This window comes from Salminus brasiliensis, chromosome 4 (assembly GCF_030463535.1).
Source record: "Salminus brasiliensis chromosome 4, fSalBra1.hap2, whole genome shotgun sequence".
NCBI lineage: Eukaryota > Metazoa > Chordata > Actinopteri > Characiformes > Bryconidae > Salminus > Salminus brasiliensis.
This window is the reverse complement of record NC_132881.1, coordinates 36,984,613-37,002,479: the sequence shown is the minus strand read 5'-3', so window position 1 is coordinate 37,002,479 and position 17,867 is coordinate 36,984,613. Positions and strand designations below refer to the sequence as shown.

The following is a 17,867-nucleotide window of genomic DNA, read 5'->3' as shown; positions in this document are numbered from 1 at the left end:
GATTACTGGCTGTTCTCCCTTTGTCTGTTGAACTCTGTCCAGAATTACTTGCCTCTTTTTTCTAGCACTGGAAAAGACTCGCAATCTGGGCCTGAAATGAAACAAGCTAAGGTAAACAAGCAACTTCTCCACATCTCATCACAAGGTGGAGCTAGTAGAAGAAACAGCGCTATAGGACCTACAGAGAGTGTGGAAACCCTGACTTGCACTATAAACTGTCATAGAGTCATTGACTCACATCTTCCCAACTTCACTTCTACATGGCCAAATAAGGTAATTATTAGTGGTCAGATTGCCAGTGATATTAGTCATTGGAATTTGACTGAATCCATGTATTTTGATGTTTAAATGTCATATATACATCTAGTTATATGCATAGACTGCCATTATTGCCTACACAAAAGAGAAGTTAAGGTTAATTACAAGTGTGGAAAAGTCCCAAATGGACTTGTGTGTGTGTGTGCGCCAGCAATGCTGATGGAGAGGCAAGTCAGCGCGCCAAGTCGGCAGTAACTGGAGGGGCCTGTTAGTTACCAAGTTTACCCTTGCAGTCCTGCTGCTGTTCCCTGTGTCTGTTTCTCCTCGCTCTGTCTCACTTTCTGTGTCTACTCCTATGTCTGAGTCTCTCTCCCTGCTGTTAGACAAGGTTGCTAATCACTGGAAGGGGCTTGTAGTTGAGGAGGGAGGGCACTGATCAAGGTCTTTCCTTAACTTCCAAAGCAGGAGAGCTTTATTTTGAATTATTTTGTATTCTTCTCCATTACTAATGTGATTCTGCACTGCAGTAGTCACATTTTTGTGACTGTAATTAACATAACCTTACACAACTTAAAATGTGAAGATTTGTTATGGTACACACTACTTTTTTCAATAATAATAATAACATATGTTGTTGCTCTACTAAAGCAAGCCAATACATATTTAGCAGGGCTGTTAAAATGGTAACATTAACCAAATTCAAAGAATGCAATCTAGAAAATATCAATAGGAAGATCTAAATCTACTTACGTAACCGCACCCCTTAGTGTAACCCCTGTGTGTAAGCCAGCACTTTATTACTTTCATTTTAACATTATTGTCATAATAAACATCAGTATCATAGGCCCAAAAATAGAACCCTGTAGGACTATTAACATTTGTATGTATTTGTTTGTATTAAATGTATTAACATTTACCAAATAATTCACAATAGTTTCTGCATTAGGAAACTATTAGGAAAGCATTAAGAACTGGATAATAAGACTAGGGTTCAGGGGGTCAAATAACTTAAGCCACGTTGTCATTCTGTAGCCAATGTCATGCCTACATTAGGAACTCCTAGTCTAAGATGGGAATCAATGGGAAATGAACGTTCTTGCACCCTGTGGTAACCAAAAGTGTTCCCAACCCAGCATGTCTCTCGAATGCCACTGGATTCTCTGAAATATAAGCTGATGTGCACTGAACTGCCTTACCATAAAACCTTGCAACCTTGACAGAAATTACTTAATATGGGCACATTGCTTATTACAGAAAGATACCTGACATGCATGTTCAATAGGTTTATTTCTCAATAAGCTAACAATCACCTAATCTTTAAGTTGCTAGATTGGTTAGTTTAGAAAGCATGTTGTAGTTAGTTTAGCTGTTTGGCCATGCTACAGCGAGGCTATAGACTGCAGCCTTGCAGACATTCATTTCCATGGCCACTTGCCGTTTCACTAGCCACTGTTATTTACTTGCATGCATGCTTTTAGACTATCTCGCTCCTTTAGGCTGAGAAAAACTGGTTTGTAGGAAACAAACAAACAAAACAAACAAGCAAGAGGAACATTTACATTCTGCATTTACGTCCAAAAAAATGCTCAGTCAAGTTGACAGCCTAGTTCTTGGGAATCTGAATTGTAATCTGATACTCACTCACTCATAGTCTACTGCAGAGCATCCAGTAATAAATGTAAAATCATGCTTCTTTTACATAGTGAAAGAAAACACTAGTACTCAGAAAAAAAACTATTCCACATGCTGATACAGTTTACTATGCCCAGTGCTGCATATGCATGTTGCCCTGCTACTCTAGGGACAGGTTTTAATGAGCTAAATGGAACTCAACTATCTGCTCTAGCTCCCATCTGTCTCAATCAAAACAGCAGCCCACTCTCCTACACTGGACATCCTGTGAAATTCTGCTGCATCACATCGCCACCTGGCTCGTTTGTTCTGCAGAAAAGCCTAGCTTGCTCCTGGCAGGCTGGTTGCCGCGGGAGACCGCCACTGCTTTGTCTTCAGCTCAGCAAGCAGCCGCATGCGAATGCATTGCACCGATGCCACCTGCTTAGTTAATCATATAACATGGCACTGTTGCACAGCCCCGGAACTATACAGGTGAACAATACATAAACATATACCAAAGCACACATGCTGGTCAGGTGATATAAATATTGAAATAACACACCAGGGTTCTGTCTCTGTGCCACTCTAGGGTGGTGTTCCTCCCCGCCCCCAATTCCTGCATATGTAGGGGCAGTGCAAAGGAGGATTTGTCATTTGGGACAGGCCCACAGGAGGGCTATGGGAAAGTTCTGATTGAGGGTGACAGAGAGACAAGGACACAGCATCCATCAGAGGGAGTGGCCTACATTCCCAGACTACAGATTAAGACCACGAACACACAAAGACACACACACACATTCAGAGCACAGCCACACAGTTTTTTTCTTTATATAATCTCAGAACAGGGTCATTTATAAAGTGTTTTTAAAACAGAAAGAACACTACTGCAGTTATGGTTATATTTACATATATATATATGTGTGTGTGTGTGTGTGTGCAGTAATGTCATTTCTGACACTAAATGTGTCACCTAAATTGTAATTTAGGCCTGAAAAGCGTATAAAAACAAGCCACCCCTCCAGACCCCGGCAATGATTCACCCAACACACACATTGCTCTCGCACACCTTGCTGTTGCTGCCAACTTCAAAGGTCTGGATGCAGAGTGTGCCAATAAAACAAAGCAAGGTGTCAATACATAATAAACTGTAGCAAACCTAAAATCCATGACACTGCCACACACATTTTGATCTCCTGTACAGCTGCTATGTTATAGTCTCCATGGAAATGGTGAAAGAGCACTGTGCAGTCCAAATTTCCCTCAAATAGCACACTAAATTCTGACATGCAATCTGTGATTTCTAATTCTCTCTGTCTGTTCTACATATGGAAAATTGGTTATAGTGAAAGGAGATATCAAACAACATGATGAGGACTCAAAGAACTCAAATTTCAGACCTGAACGTATATAAAACAATAGTCTTATACAGTGAGATGGATAAATATTTATAATGTGTGAGTGTTTAAACTCTTACCTGACTGAGCTGGCCAGTCGGTGATACTGTGACATTAGCTGTGTGACATCTGAAGTTCAGGAAAGAGTCTCCCAGTAATCCTGGAGCCCCAGCAACTTCAGTAGCCCTGCCTTGACCACTGGCAGTTAAAGGTGGTGCCAAAGAGGAACGCTGCACCACCGTACACAACAAACCCATTACACTGGAGGGTCTGACCATGAAAGCTTCAAGGGCTATGTTAGGAGAGACCTGAAGAGAGAAAGAGAGAGAGAGAGAGAGAGAGAGAGAGAGAGAGAGAGAACACAAGAGAAGTAAATAAAGAAAGCATGAGTCAAAGAGAACAGGACTCAGAAGAGAAAGTAGCTGAGAGAGAGTGGGGGATTCAGTGATTCTGTCCTAGATTCTTTTTTCTTTGTTGAAAATAAACATCATTCATTTGTACAAGTGTGCTGAATAAGTCAGAGACTCCAGTCAGGTAAATATAGAAATATGCAATAAGTAAAAAAACACATCTAGTAGCCAACATATCTACTGTGATAACTGATAATGCTGGACACCTGAAAATCAAGCATACAAGGAAGTGCAAAGTGTTGGACGGACAGCTGTCCTTGCTTCATGTTTAACCAATAAACATTCACAGCTGTTCTTTTTTTAAAAAGAGCCAAAGCTAATTACTGCACTAACGCTTTCTCAAACAGCAGACATCATTAAGGTGTACTTTAACGAAAACATAATCAAGTGAATGTTGATGCAGAACCTATATTTATGGGTAACTGTGGCTGTGTGTATTTGTATGATGTATTTTAGTGAAAGGGTCATGGTTGTGTGCCTAAATGTGTATTAGTGTGTAAAAGATACCTTTGAGATGTTCTGGCTCTGCGTATTGAATATGAGATCGGCGATGCGCTCCACACACTGTACAATGCGAGTACAAGCTCGAGCTTCATTCTGAGCCATCCACAGGATGTGCTCCTCCACTTGCATCATGTTGCTGGCAATGTTTGACACAAAGTCCCCCAACTGCAGAAACAGGAGGATTCCGTTAAAAGGTAATGGTAATTTTTAAATGTTAAATTCAGTTAAAGACATATACAGTATGATGTCAGCAGTTGTGTATCAATCCATAATCAGAGACATGCTGAAGGTATCGCTGTTGTCCCTTGCATCTTTATTTTTGTAAACACAATCTAGAAGCAGTTAGTAAGCTTACGACACAGTGAAGAAATAAAACTGAGATATATAAATAAGTGTTAGAAAGTGAAAAAGGAAGCTAAATACAGAGGCAATGAGGCCTCGAAAGCCGGCTGAGCAGTAGCGCTGAGCAGAAGCGCTGAGTATATACTGTATTTAATGATAAATGAATTAAGAGAAATGCTCCAAAGTACTAGGAATAAAATCTTTGTACATAGAGTTCAATTCATAATAAATATGTTTTTTTTTGGTGCATTTCTAAATGTCATTCTCCATGTCTGCATTAAACTAATGCATTTTATTTAGAAAACTGTATTAAAATGTTGAAATCTGACTTTTTGCAATCAATAATGTACCTTAGTTAAGTAAGTACAAAAGTCTCATTAACAACTTTTCTATAGAGCTGGATAAATAGATGGCGGGATGAATGGATAGATAGGTAGATGGTAAGGGGGCTCCAACAGTCTGGGACCACATTTTTTCATTTAAAAAAATGCAAAAATAGAAAAATTAAATCTTTACGATGAAGTTTTTAAAATAATTTTATCTCTCTCATTGAAGCTCGTATTCAGGCAACTCTCAGGTTAATTTAATCTACTCACCAGAGGCTTTTGCACAACCTTGTACATCATTTCATAGTTGGGGACAAGCCCCAATAAGGAACTCGCCCGATGTACATACCAGCTCAGACATACATATCCACAATGCTTTTGACTTATTAATTCTGCAGGAAACCATGATACCTGCACACAGCACCTACGACTGCACTCACTATATGTTTGCACCTGTCAGGCACAGGGTTTACAAAGCACGGTGAAATAGTGGATACAAAAATATGCCTGTGTTAATACATTAGAAATAATAAACAATAGTAAGTAATGACATTATTTCCACCCAGAACAGAGGTGTAAGTCTAATCTGGCTACAAATAATGTAATTTATGAAACAGCGAGTGAATATTATGACTGCACCAAGATAGATTTTGTGTACATCTGAGTGTGTATTATTCTGTTGGTGCATATTTTTGTGTTAAGTCTTTGAGGACTGTGCATCCCTTTAGCTGATATATCCCCGGACGCTGTTAAAAGAAAAGGGCCTTTGAGACAAGCTGATTTACTGTTTAATATTCAAATATTGCATCCTGTAGTTAACAAAAATGGTCCAAATCTGATACAATGTGTCCTATTCTACATTTTCCTCCTAACGTCATTTCATCCTCTGGACTATGAGGTCATTCAGTGGTCAAAATAGAAATATTGTGCATTCATGCTACCAGCAATTTTACACAGTCATTTTTCCCATAGACAACATCCCTGGACTTGTTGAGATGCTAATAAGGTAACGATAGGTAACATCTGGTAATGCCGCTCCTCAATTACATTACAAATGATTAGTAAAAAGTGTGCTTTGTGTTTTAAGCAGTGGTTGTGCTACAGTGTAATATTACATTCTGTTAAAAGCAGACGAGAAAATCAGGAAGAGGGCAAATACTTCACGGCACTGTATAAATTCCATCTGACATTACATATTCAGTCAGTAGCATGACACATAAGTATTCACTGTGTCCACTGAACCAATCCTAAAAACATCTGACGCTTCCATTTGCTAGAAACAAGCTTAATACGTAACAAGAAGTGGAGTTTACCCACTCTAATATATTAATGTGAGCTTCAGCTCATGTCGTGTATCAGTTAACTACACAAACAGAGTTCAAGTTTCCATCTAAATGCAAAATTCTCACTTTATATTCATTTTGCATGAAGATATAATTAAGATATTTCTTTCTGAGCTGTGTTAAATCCTTTAAAATGGCTGATTTAAATCTGCATAGATCAATTTATTCATGCGTTCTCGATAAAAGAAACATGATTTCGCTGCTAATGACATTCATGGTATTGGCGTGACACAGTGATCCCTGATCCTGAAGCTCTGACCAAGTATACTGACAAACTCTCTAGTATAAATCTACTTATCTCTACATCTCCTGCTTTAAAGCTTATGTAAGCTTGAGTGAAGACCATAGAAACATTTTTGAAAGGTTAAGAAATACCCTTTGAGATATGTAATATAAATATGGATGTGAAAGGAAACTGCTAACACAATCAGAATTAGCAAGCTCATGCTATTTACTGATTTCTATAGGAAATATATTTAAACCCAGTCTCAAGGGTAGGAACAGTACTTGAGCAGTTTATCCAGTGGCTGGGAATGTTTATGTAAAACAAATGTATGGACACAGTTCTCAATGATTACTCTATTAAAACACAAAAAAGCTAATAAATCAGGCACTAGTTGGTATATCTGTCTTACAATACAGAATCTCACATAGGTCTAAGTTAATTATACACACATACATTCCTGAAAGCTAACAGTGTATAGACAGAATTCTGTACCGAAACTCCTCTTTCCTCTCCAATTGTGTAGCACTACCTAAACACCGAAAGCCAAAAAGAAATTTTTTCCCCCTTAAGATATGTATATATACGTAATGTAAACTTCCCTATAGCTAGCCCACTGAGCTTCTGCACTCATCCAGACAACCACGACTCGACAACTTCCTCCAGGAAGCACAAAGCTTAGGCAGACTTCCCCTCATCAGCACCCTGCCAATTGCTGCTTTGGGAATACTAAAAACATAAACAGCACACATCCACAGTCTACATAATTCTGACTTGAAAAATGCATCTAATACAGTGATCTCTGTCTGTAAACTGTATGGCAGTAGGGCTGGCATCCTACTGAAGATGAGCTCCTAGGGTGCAGTGGTTGAGTAGTGGGGATAAGACACTGGACCGGGGGGCTCTAAAGAGATGGTCTGTTCTTCTTTTCACAAAATATACGAACTAAAATGCATTTCCAATTGATGGTTTTAAGGAGTCTAATGGCTTGGTCAGTGGCAATTAAATGTAGTCTGTATGGGGGACAGACTTTTTTCCCCTTGATGAAACATTTGTGATGAAACACGTGCAAGCAGTTTAATTATAGCTGAAATAGTAGATATTACAAAACATCAGTGAGTGCCAACATAATCGACTAACGTCTTACTTACAAAATACAGCAGACCAACAGGAGAAAATATGGCAGCTTTTCCACTGCAGGGCCGAACAGTTCTGAGCACAGAGGGTACACATTCTGGTGGCTTTTCCACAAGTGCACGGTTCGGCACGGAACGCTTACAAACTGGGCTGGGACCGATTTTCGCAGCAGGGTTAGCTAACTGTACTTGGGGTCACAGAACTGTTTGGTGGGAGGGATCCGCTGATTGGGTCCATATCCGCATTACATCCGATGCAACATCCTGGGTCTTTCCAGAAAGGGAAATGTCAGAGACTATATCTAATTAGTTCAAGAATAGTTGTTCCATTTTATCACTCTTTAAGTACACTAATGAGTAGTGTGGCAAAAGTATGCTTTAGTACACTTTAGCATAATAAAGTTTAGCATACTTGACTCGGCTATGACCTCATTCGAACATTGCTAAGGCAGCGCTACCACAACCTGGCTGAGGGCTAGTCCAACAGTGCTACTGTGGTGTTAGCCCGGTCACCCTTCTGGACTTATCCAACAACTAGGCTAGTATTACGTTTGCAAGGCAAACGTATGCCGAAGTCACCACCCACTCGTGTCAAACCTCAATGAGTTTCAAACATACTTGTTTAAGCAGATTCCAACATTATTTGACACACTAAATCTATAAAGTGGCCTCTTTGGCATGGTTTGAGATGAGTGTTATGCATGCAGATTACATGATGCTAACAGAGGAACTACAGCCTCTGTGAGTTAGCTAGAGTTGGCAACTTAGTGCTATATTAGCCTAGAAGTTGTAGTGCAAGACTAAAGAATGGAACTGTCATATACTTATGAGACACAGTGCACTTCCTGCTCCTGATTTAGCAACACAGCAAATGGAAAAAAGAAACAGTAACCAATCTATGGGGTCTGTACCATGGCAGAGCAGCACATCGTGGCCTTAGTAACCAAATGGCTAGAAAATTTCAAATGTGTTAAAATATATTTTATTGATTTTGAATGATACCCGAACACACAGATAATCTGCTACACGTTTAATTTAGAAATAATAAAATAATTTAGTCTGCTAATATAAATAAATAGCACTTGCATGGCATAGCATAACAGTTCCCAACAGTTTAACTTCACTGCACTAAAAGTGGAATGTCCAGTGTGAAGGCTTGAATTTCAGTCACTGGACTAAATTCAAACTGACTCCCTGGACTGGCTGAGATGAAATAAATGGAATCGATCGTCTAAGGCAGGCTGGGAAAAGCCCTTACTTCTCGGATGCGATCAACCAGGCATGTGATCCTCTCTACGAGGTCTGTGACAAAGATGACGTCCATCATGTCTCCAAACATCGCTGCACTGCTGGTGAAGGAAGAGAGCTGCTGAGCCAGGACCAGAGCATTAGATGTGTTCACTGTTATCTGTATAAAAGAGAGAGAGGGTGTGAGCGAGGGAGTGAGAAGGAGAGGCTTAATCACTATAAATTACAGAAATAAGAAGAGGCAGGGAAGCTCCCTGCAGATATAAGGTCACCTTAATCAGGTTGACAGTGCGTTTGTGTATTTAGCATTTAGCTAATGAGTTTTCTGTGGTTTTGAGGAGGGTGTTTGAGGTTGGGGTAGACAACTACAACGCAAAGGAAAAAATACAAATTATTATTTTAGCTACACTATCAAAGGGTATCGTTTAGAATAGCATTTAGAAATGCTCTTATTCTTAAGGCAAAGAACAAATTAACAGTAACATAGTCTTATTTCAACTCTTCAGAGAATATGGCCATAAGCCTAAAATATTAGCCAGTCAAATATATCCAGTTTGTATGGACTAAAACACAAAGATACTGGCAAATATTGCTGTGTGGCAGAAGTACTACTCTATACCCTAGATTGGTCTGTATTCAAGGGTTCATTACAGTAAGAAATATGGTGAAATAAATGATATACCCTTCTGTGTGAAACAGTGAGTGTTGTGTGATAAAGACTTGCATCCAGAAGCACACCAGTGCAACTGTGCTGGCCTACATTAATTGCAAAAACATCTAAAGAGTTGAGGTCAGATGAAGGCCACAAAACACACCTCACACATCTCATAAGCCACTTAAACCTGCATCGTAGTAGAGAATGAAAAGTTGATGTTCTTTAACTGAATATGTGGCAGAGTGACTAGATGAACAAACAAACAGCAGGGATCAGTTTTGCCTGACCTGTGTAAGTTCATGGAGTACGCGGGTAAACTTGCTAGCGTATGGGCACTGATTGTAGTCTTCCTCTGCCCACCGGCCCTGCTTGTCACACCTGCGCCAGGCCCTTTTCTCATGAGAGTTGGAGCTGTAGGTTGGTGTGGCACAGGAAAGGAAAGCCGTTATGCCAGCCAGTGTCTTAGGCCACCTGCAGGGGGGTGAGAGCAGAGCGTATTAAATGTAACACACTCTTAAAAATAAAGATCTTTAAAAGGCTTCACAAAAGGACCAATTTCAGTGGTTGGCTGGCATTTTTGTAAATGAGATATGTGAGTACTCCTTAGGAACCTTTTTCTTCTTCTAAGAGTGTACTACAAACACTGGTCACAAGTCATTTAAAAGTATCATTGCACCACTTTAGTCTACAGTTATATCAAAGTGACGCACATAGCACACTTATTGGTACCAAGTACATCCAAGAGGAACAGAAAGTGACTTGTCCTTGAATCTGGTCTGTCCATTATTTGAGATAGAAACAACACATCCAATGTTCTTTTACAAAAGTAACCATAGTGCTGCTTTTAGAAATGACGTTATTATTTGCTTTATGGTCCATGTACAGGGTGGGTGAAAAAAGTATGTAAAGGACTGTCCAATACAGTCATAAATAATAAAACAAACAAAAAAAAAGATCCAATGTTTTAGCCTTGGCTCTGGAAAAAAGAGACACCTAAATTAATTAAAACTAGACAGTATTTGTTTTATTAAAGCATTAAAGCAAACCCATTCTCTTTGTCATCATTAGACAAAGCAGCCCTAAGTAATATTTGGCACAAAACAATTTCAACAAAAAGGGTTGATTTTCCTTACTTTAGCATTATGCATAAACAGCAGCAAAATATCTGCTAGATGAAACAATTATGAAGCTAAAACACAAGAAAAACAAAGAACATACAGTACAACAGCAGCCCCAAACAACTGTGGAGATTCTGATTTAGCCCCAGCCAGCACTGCTTCACCTCATTAACTACTGACTGGTGCCCTGTCAGCCATAGACAATGTTAATGACCATAAAAAATGAGAGGTGTGTGTAATTTGCTATTTTAGGCAGAACTTGTGTTTTTTTGTTGCTTTGTAGGAAATCTGTTTCATGTGTTATTGATCAACCATATGGATGTGCTTTATCTTGGAAAGAAATGCATGTTTATGAAGGTTATGCATGTGCTCTATGGATTTTCCATGCCTGAAAAATGAGTTAAAACACCCTGAAGAGGGTTTGTGTTACTGCTCATGGACACACCTGAAGTCACCTTTGTTGCTGGTCACTCTCTCTGCTGAACAGTACACTGCAGATGTCTCCAGGACGACAATCTCCATGCCAATGGAGCTGTTGCCACGGGAACTGGTCACGTGGCACTGCCAATTACCGGAAACATCAGCATCTACGTTGGAGAGGATTAGTTCGCTAAGAGAAGGAAAGAAGGGGAAGGAGAAGGACAGGAGTGAGGTCTTAAGTCATATAAATGAAAAAGTAATAATGACTGAGTGGTTAATATACTGTTTACTGTTATACACTAGACAGACAGATTTACAGAATTTAAGGATGGCTTCATTTAGAAGAAAAATGTTCCATTTTCACTGCCTCCAGCTCCATGATCCCACTGACCTCAGACTGTGCTGGGCCACCAGCCTGGATCTCCATCAGCCCATTAGCCTAGAGTTCACCAGCTTGCCTGCCCAGGCTTCACCCGCCCGCCTGCCTAGAGCTCCATCAGACTATCATCCTTGGGCTCTGCCAACCCGCTGGCCTTGGGCCCCACCAGCCTGCTGGCCTTGGGTTCCACCCCCTCATCAACCCCAGACTCTGCTGGGTTTGTACAACCCTTTGTCCTCGAATGCTTCAACTTCTGCCTCTTGCTGACATTTGGACTAACTGGGCCATCTGCTGACTAAGAATGAGTACCAATCTCTTCTCTCTCTTCCTCAGTTGGCTCTCTTATACAAAGTGTTGCTTATAGTCCTTAACAAATTTACTTGGTTTGTTGTATCTTGTATGTTTCTGACATTTTGTCAGTTGACTCCCTAACAGAGTCTATTATATGGATTCTATGCTATGGTCTGTTTCATTACATTGCTTGTTTATGACGACTATACATGAATAAAGTCAGCTCCATTCAATATTACCGATTATACTGACTGATTATCTATACACACACTTCACAGAAACATGGCCTCTTCAGGAAAGTGCTCTGTCTAAAATAATGAATGCATTACCACTTCTCAAGGCGGTTATCCAAATTATAAGAAAGGAAAATAGCACCTTGAATTTCATAAACATAGGGCCAGATATAGTAAGCCTTAGGCACAATTGACACGCATTCTGCTGCTGTGTGCATGAACAAACATGAAAATTTCTTTCTCTAATATATATGGATTTGGTGGAGGATCACCCAAAATATGTGAGGGTTGCGAAAAAAGAGGGTTTTATATTGAATTCTTTCTTTAAAAAACCTCTAATAAGGATCATACCAGCTGGAGGGTTGGTGTAGTGGTCTTCGTTATAGCAGAGTAAGGTTATATTTGCCTACCTGTATAACATGATTCAAATGGTTATGCTGCTGAATTTGCTCTGGATACTCTGGATAAGAGTATCAGCATCTGCCAGCAAGTGTCATAAATGTAATTTTGTTTCACAAATTCACAATTTCTTTTACACAATTTTAAATAGCCGATTACCCAACCCACCTGTTAGTACTTTTTCCCTATCACATGTAATGCTCCCGACACTAGGAGGGTGAGGACGGACACATGCCTCCTCTGACACATGCGCAGCCACTCCCTCAGAGGTAAACTACAACCTTAACAAAATAAAAAGTAAATTCCAGATACACTGGGAATGCATACTGTCAGTGCGTCATGACACATTTTGTATATCTGGCCAGCATTGTTGTATGCTGACTGACAATGGCTTCTAGGTGACTGTGAGGTCTTTTACTTTTTCATGTTTGTATAAAGAACACTTTAAAATAATGGATATATTAGGGTTATTTGTCTTCCTCATCTTAAACTATGATAGCAAGAACTAGTTATGAAACTGTAATTCACAGCTACAGCAGTGCACTCAAATCAGTTAATAAAATACAAGAAATACGTTTTCTGGAAGAATTCTCAGCAGCGCACTCATGAATCATCCTGCGATCTACTTGAGATGGCTGATTATGGGACATTTTTCTACCTTCCTGCTGTCCTCCACCACAACTCAGACCACAGGGCTTGATTAATAACTCTGGCCTGGTCCACTGCCTTGGAGCAGCCGTAGGGCTGTATGGGAGGGACCTCAAAGTACTGCAGAAGCCAATCAGACGAATCTAAAGAGCTTGCTCGGTTCGGCAGCACATGGTGATGCTCTGCAGCATGGCAGCGATGCTGCTGCACTCTTTGCTACAGCTGCTTCAGAACCACAGGCCAAAAATAACAGTGCTCTGTTGCTAAAACAACCACTTTCCATTCAGCAGCCACAACCGCAGTGCACTGCATCTGCTCCAGCCTCTGCAGGCCACACTAGAATAGAAAGCCACAGAGCTTTTTCAGCAGCTCTGAAGTCCTGTCTTTCTCTCTCTCTAATTCAGATTAAAGAATGAATGAATGTTAGTTGAAGAAGGATGTGCCTGGGCTTTGTAGATAGGATTAGAAATCCAGTAGGAGACCAACCCACATACCAAAATAAGGCAGTAAATGCATGTGTGGCTGTGTATGTAAGTGAGGATGCTATCTTATAGTGTTCTCCCAACAGAGGCACTACTGTAAAGAAAGTAGCACCACAGTCAAGTGCTTCTGCATACATGCCTCTAAAAACCAGGCCCTGATCTTCCAAGTTCTCGTATTCTCTCTCTGAGAGAGTCACAAGTACAGAGACTGGGTGGAACCCACAGTGGCCGGCTGCCAATCCAACGCTGGACAAGCAGGAGACAGTCTGTGAAACGTGTATGGAATGGCTCCTAGCTTCGAAAACAATACATACATCAAATTTTTACTGAGGTTAGCAAGGTCAGTTCAAGCACCGTAGATTCCACTCTGTAAAGGCTGTCCAAGCTCAAGAACAGCAAAGGGAGGGCTATGGAAGCAACCCAGGCTGACAGAGCCACAGGACACACGCATACACACATACACATACACACACATACTGACCTAAATTCGCACCAACACTACTCTATTGTGGAGCAGACTGCACACAACGCCTCCCCAAGGCCTCATTAGGAGCATTTACGCACTTGCGCTGATATTTAACGACTTGTTTACATAACGCAGCTCATGAGGCTGTTAACGATAAAACCTGGGCTTTTACAGAGGAGCATTCCAACAGCCTGACCATGCGCCCAGCAGAGAGCCTGATCAGAGCTCCCCCTCAAGCTTCCCCTGACAGAGAAAAAGAGTAAGAGAGAGAGAGATGAAGTGAGTAAAAATGTGATGGTGTGAATGTGAGGAGTTTCTGCAGAAAAAAGGTAGGTAAATATGAGTGTATTGTAGGAATAGTAGGACAAAGGCATAAAAAAGTGCATGACTAATGAGGTTGAGCTTGCGCTTGAGCTTGAGCTTAGACACTAGAGCTTAAGCTTAGACACTAGAGTACAAAATAAACACACAATAAGTGTGTTAGCATGCACGCACATATACATGCAAACACCATGCTCTCAGACAGAGTGAGCCTCTCATAGCCGTGTTTTGTGCAGTGAGGAGAACGCTTGAATAGACGGGGAGCTAAAAGTAGATGTGGGCAGTGGTGGGTTGAATGCTTTGTGGGGTGATTTCAGAATAAATAAAAAGTCTTCTGGACTCAGGCTTTTATCTGCTGCTTTGCTCACTTCGCTCCCACTTCCCCTCTCTCTCTCTTTCTCTCTCATCTCCATATCTGTTCATTCAGAAAGCTGGGTCACTCAAGGCCATCAGCCTGTTTCAGACATGTCATTCCCATCTCTTTTGGGCTCCTTTCTGTAACTAGTGACACCTGCTAAGTGCATAAACCTAACAACGTCCTAAAACAAGAAATAGGATGTGACATAATGTCCTCAGATTAATGTTTTATTTTGTGTGCTTTAAAAAAAACTCTTATAAAAAGCATGTGGTTGGAAGGGGTATAAGAAACAACTAATCTGCAAGGTGTTTACTGCATGATAAAAAATGCTCAGAGAGAACTGTGCAGTTAAAACAAATAACAACAATAAACAGTGGGGGAGAGCTAGTCACAAACTATGTAGTTAAAAAGGTCCGAGCAGAACATTCTTTTTAATTGTTCATAAGAGTTCATTAAAATGCATCTGTTCATTCTGAATAATGTTGCCTGTTTTTATTTTGGTACATGTCTATAGCATACAGCGTTCAGTACAGCCTATAACATATAAATACAAAGAGCTGCTACTATTCCACAGCTCTCTAGTTGTATGGAGATCTCTCTTGCAGCCAAGAAGGGCTGCAGTATTAGTATAGGACCAAGGTAAATGTTCCTACATGTGACAGATGCAGATGACTGCGGCCTGAGGTGGTTGGTCATCTAAAACAAAGAATGAGCAGATGAAAGAGAATGAACGCCTGATTACAAGAACAAACTACACTCACTGAAAAAGACCTTGTAATCTTCCAATATGGTGACACTGCACATTGTCCAAAACAGATCTCCCAGTCAATCTGAAATAAACCACACATGCAAGGAACTGTGAAGTGAAAATATAACTTCAAAAAACACCATAAAAAATGTTAAGGAGAAATCCACTCAGTGGGATAAAGAAAAGAAAAATGAAGGAACACTTCAATGCCAAGAATGCTCCAGAGCCCCAGAGACCGAGGCTACAGATAAGGGTAAAATGCAATCAGCAACTTTCTCAATGCAAAAATATATGCTAGAAATACACTTCAAGAAGTCTTGTCAGAACTGCCCAATGCTGGAACTAAATGATTTTGGAGAGTTCAGGGATTTCAAATGGTCATACGAAAGAAGCTGAATGACTTCAAAGATGTTATAAACCAGAAAATTAATGACACAGCTGGAAAACTCCAGACAACCACCGCTATAGTGGAAGAATCTGAGAGCTGCATTGTAAAAAGGAAAGAAGTGAATATGAGATGAATATGAAAAATGCAGTTGTTTATATATTAATGCTAACCATGCAGATTAGAAGACTTAGCGTTGAAAGGAAAAAAAAAACGGCATACTCAGTGTCCTTTAAAGCACAAAGAAAAAATAAGCAGTGGGCGCTATAATTTGACTTGTTAGGTCAGAGGTTAGGAATACATTAAAACATTTAGCCTTTGTATAATCTTAATTAATAGTTTGATAGTTAGAAATAGGTCTGCAGTATTTAGTCTTTGGTGGTGAGTTTCTTGAAAACTGTGGAAAATGAGAAAAATGTTTCTTTACTTTGATAAATGTCTGTTTGATCTGTGACTGTATTTGATTATGACTATTCATCTAAAATTTGAAGAGAAAAATAGAATTCAAAAGGTGTATATAAAAAGGTCCTCAAAGATTTACAAGTACAAGGTCTTTCTAAATTCTTATTAAATATTAATAAAAGTTATGACAATGACAACAAGGACCTCTGCTTGATAGATAAATGTATTCCGTGTGTAAAGAAATCTACATAGCCTTATATTCATAAACCATTATAGTCATAAAACAAAACAAGATATTAAGAATTTATCAAATGTATATATTTCCAAGTCTTGGATATTTATCTGCATTGTTTAAGAGGATGGGATAGTATGAACTCTGGTTTATCTGGAATGGAAAAAGGTCTGATATCAATTCTAGGCCCTTACAGCTTTCCAAAGAAAAGGAGGGAGAGCACTCCCATGTCTGTAAGATTATGTTCTGACAGCTGACAGCAATGACTTGCTGTTGTAACCAAGAATATACATTCCAGTGGAAAACCAATGGGCAGAAATTGTTAATGAAATGTATTCAGTGGAAAGATTTGCTTTTATATTAAGACTGGGAGAATGGAACTGTTCATGTATACTTCGGTGAGTCTTTTTTCAGTCCTTTCATCGTATTGTTGTGACTATGGTATAAAACTCTTCAGATACACACTCACCAAACACTTTATAAGGTACATGCTAATACAGAGAAGGGCTTTATTTTGCTCTCAAGAAAGTCTAAATTCTCTGGCTGATTTTCAGGTGCAATTTTAGGCTGCAAATCTTCCATTCTACCAACATCACCAACGGTGTTCTATTGTATTCAGGAGTATGACAACTTTGGCTTTGCCATTAGAAGATGGGGAAATTGTGACCATGAACTACTCAAAGAGGGGCAAAAAAAATACTAAGACATCATTTTTATCATCATTACACCTAGATTGTTGACACAAGGCAGGTTGGGTCCATGGATTTAGACTCTACAATCTGTATGCCTCTGTATGAAATTGAGCTGTGCAGCCTCAGCTGTCTGTTGTTGGCTGACAGAAACAGAACCTGACGTGATCTTTTGCTGTTGTAGTCCATCCGCTGCAAATTTTAATGTGTTGTTCAGTCTTAGTTGACTCTGATTGTCATTCAAACACCTTGTATATCTTTATTTGCCTTTTTTAATGCATAGTCTGAAATTCCAGTTGTCCTGTAATTGTGTTAAAATCTCATGATGAAGGAACATCATAGAAATGTTAACTTTCATTACAAACAAAATAGGTTTTAACTTCTTCTGTAATGTTCCTATTCTAGAGATACAAGGCTCTGCTCCCATAGCAATAATATAGTACACTGTGTATTTAAACGATGCTCACAGTGGCAACTGACTACTTTGTTCCTTAGTTTTATCCTAAAATAAGTATTTTTATTTGCATATAAATCCTTCTTTGCATATAAAGGTCTCACTCACTCAATCAACACTCTTTCAACATTCTTTACAAACACACACACACACACACACACACACACACACACACACACACACACACACACACATATTCTTCCTTTCCACTCTCTTCTGCTCCAGTCATGTGTGTGAGAGGGACAGCATCATTTCCCACTCACCACAATCAGCCAAACCGCAGTCTAACAAGCCAATTAAGACTTCAGTCTCCATGGTAACCTAATTACACAGACCAATCAGGCAGGAATATGAGAGAAAGAGAGAGAGAGAGAGAGAGAGAGAGAGGC

At 39.7% G+C, this 17,867-nt stretch overlaps 1 protein-coding gene across 1 annotated transcript in view; it reads right to left on the bottom strand.

The window, feature by feature from the left end:
* adgra1b (adhesion G protein-coupled receptor A1b) overlaps positions 1-17,867 on the bottom strand; it is a 175,864-nt gene that overhangs the window by 110,743 nt on the left and 47,254 nt on the right. The window contains exons 8-12 of the mRNA XM_072678275.1: positions 11,017-11,181; positions 9,741-9,924; positions 8,809-8,958; positions 4,184-4,345; positions 3,347-3,574 (exon numbers count right to left, since the gene is read on the bottom strand). Coding sequence (XP_072534376.1) covers positions 3,347-3,574; positions 4,184-4,345; positions 8,809-8,958; positions 9,741-9,924; positions 11,017-11,181 — 889 coding nt within the window. The remainder of the gene's footprint in view (positions 1-3,346; positions 3,575-4,183; positions 4,346-8,808; positions 8,959-9,740; positions 9,925-11,016; positions 11,182-17,867) is intronic.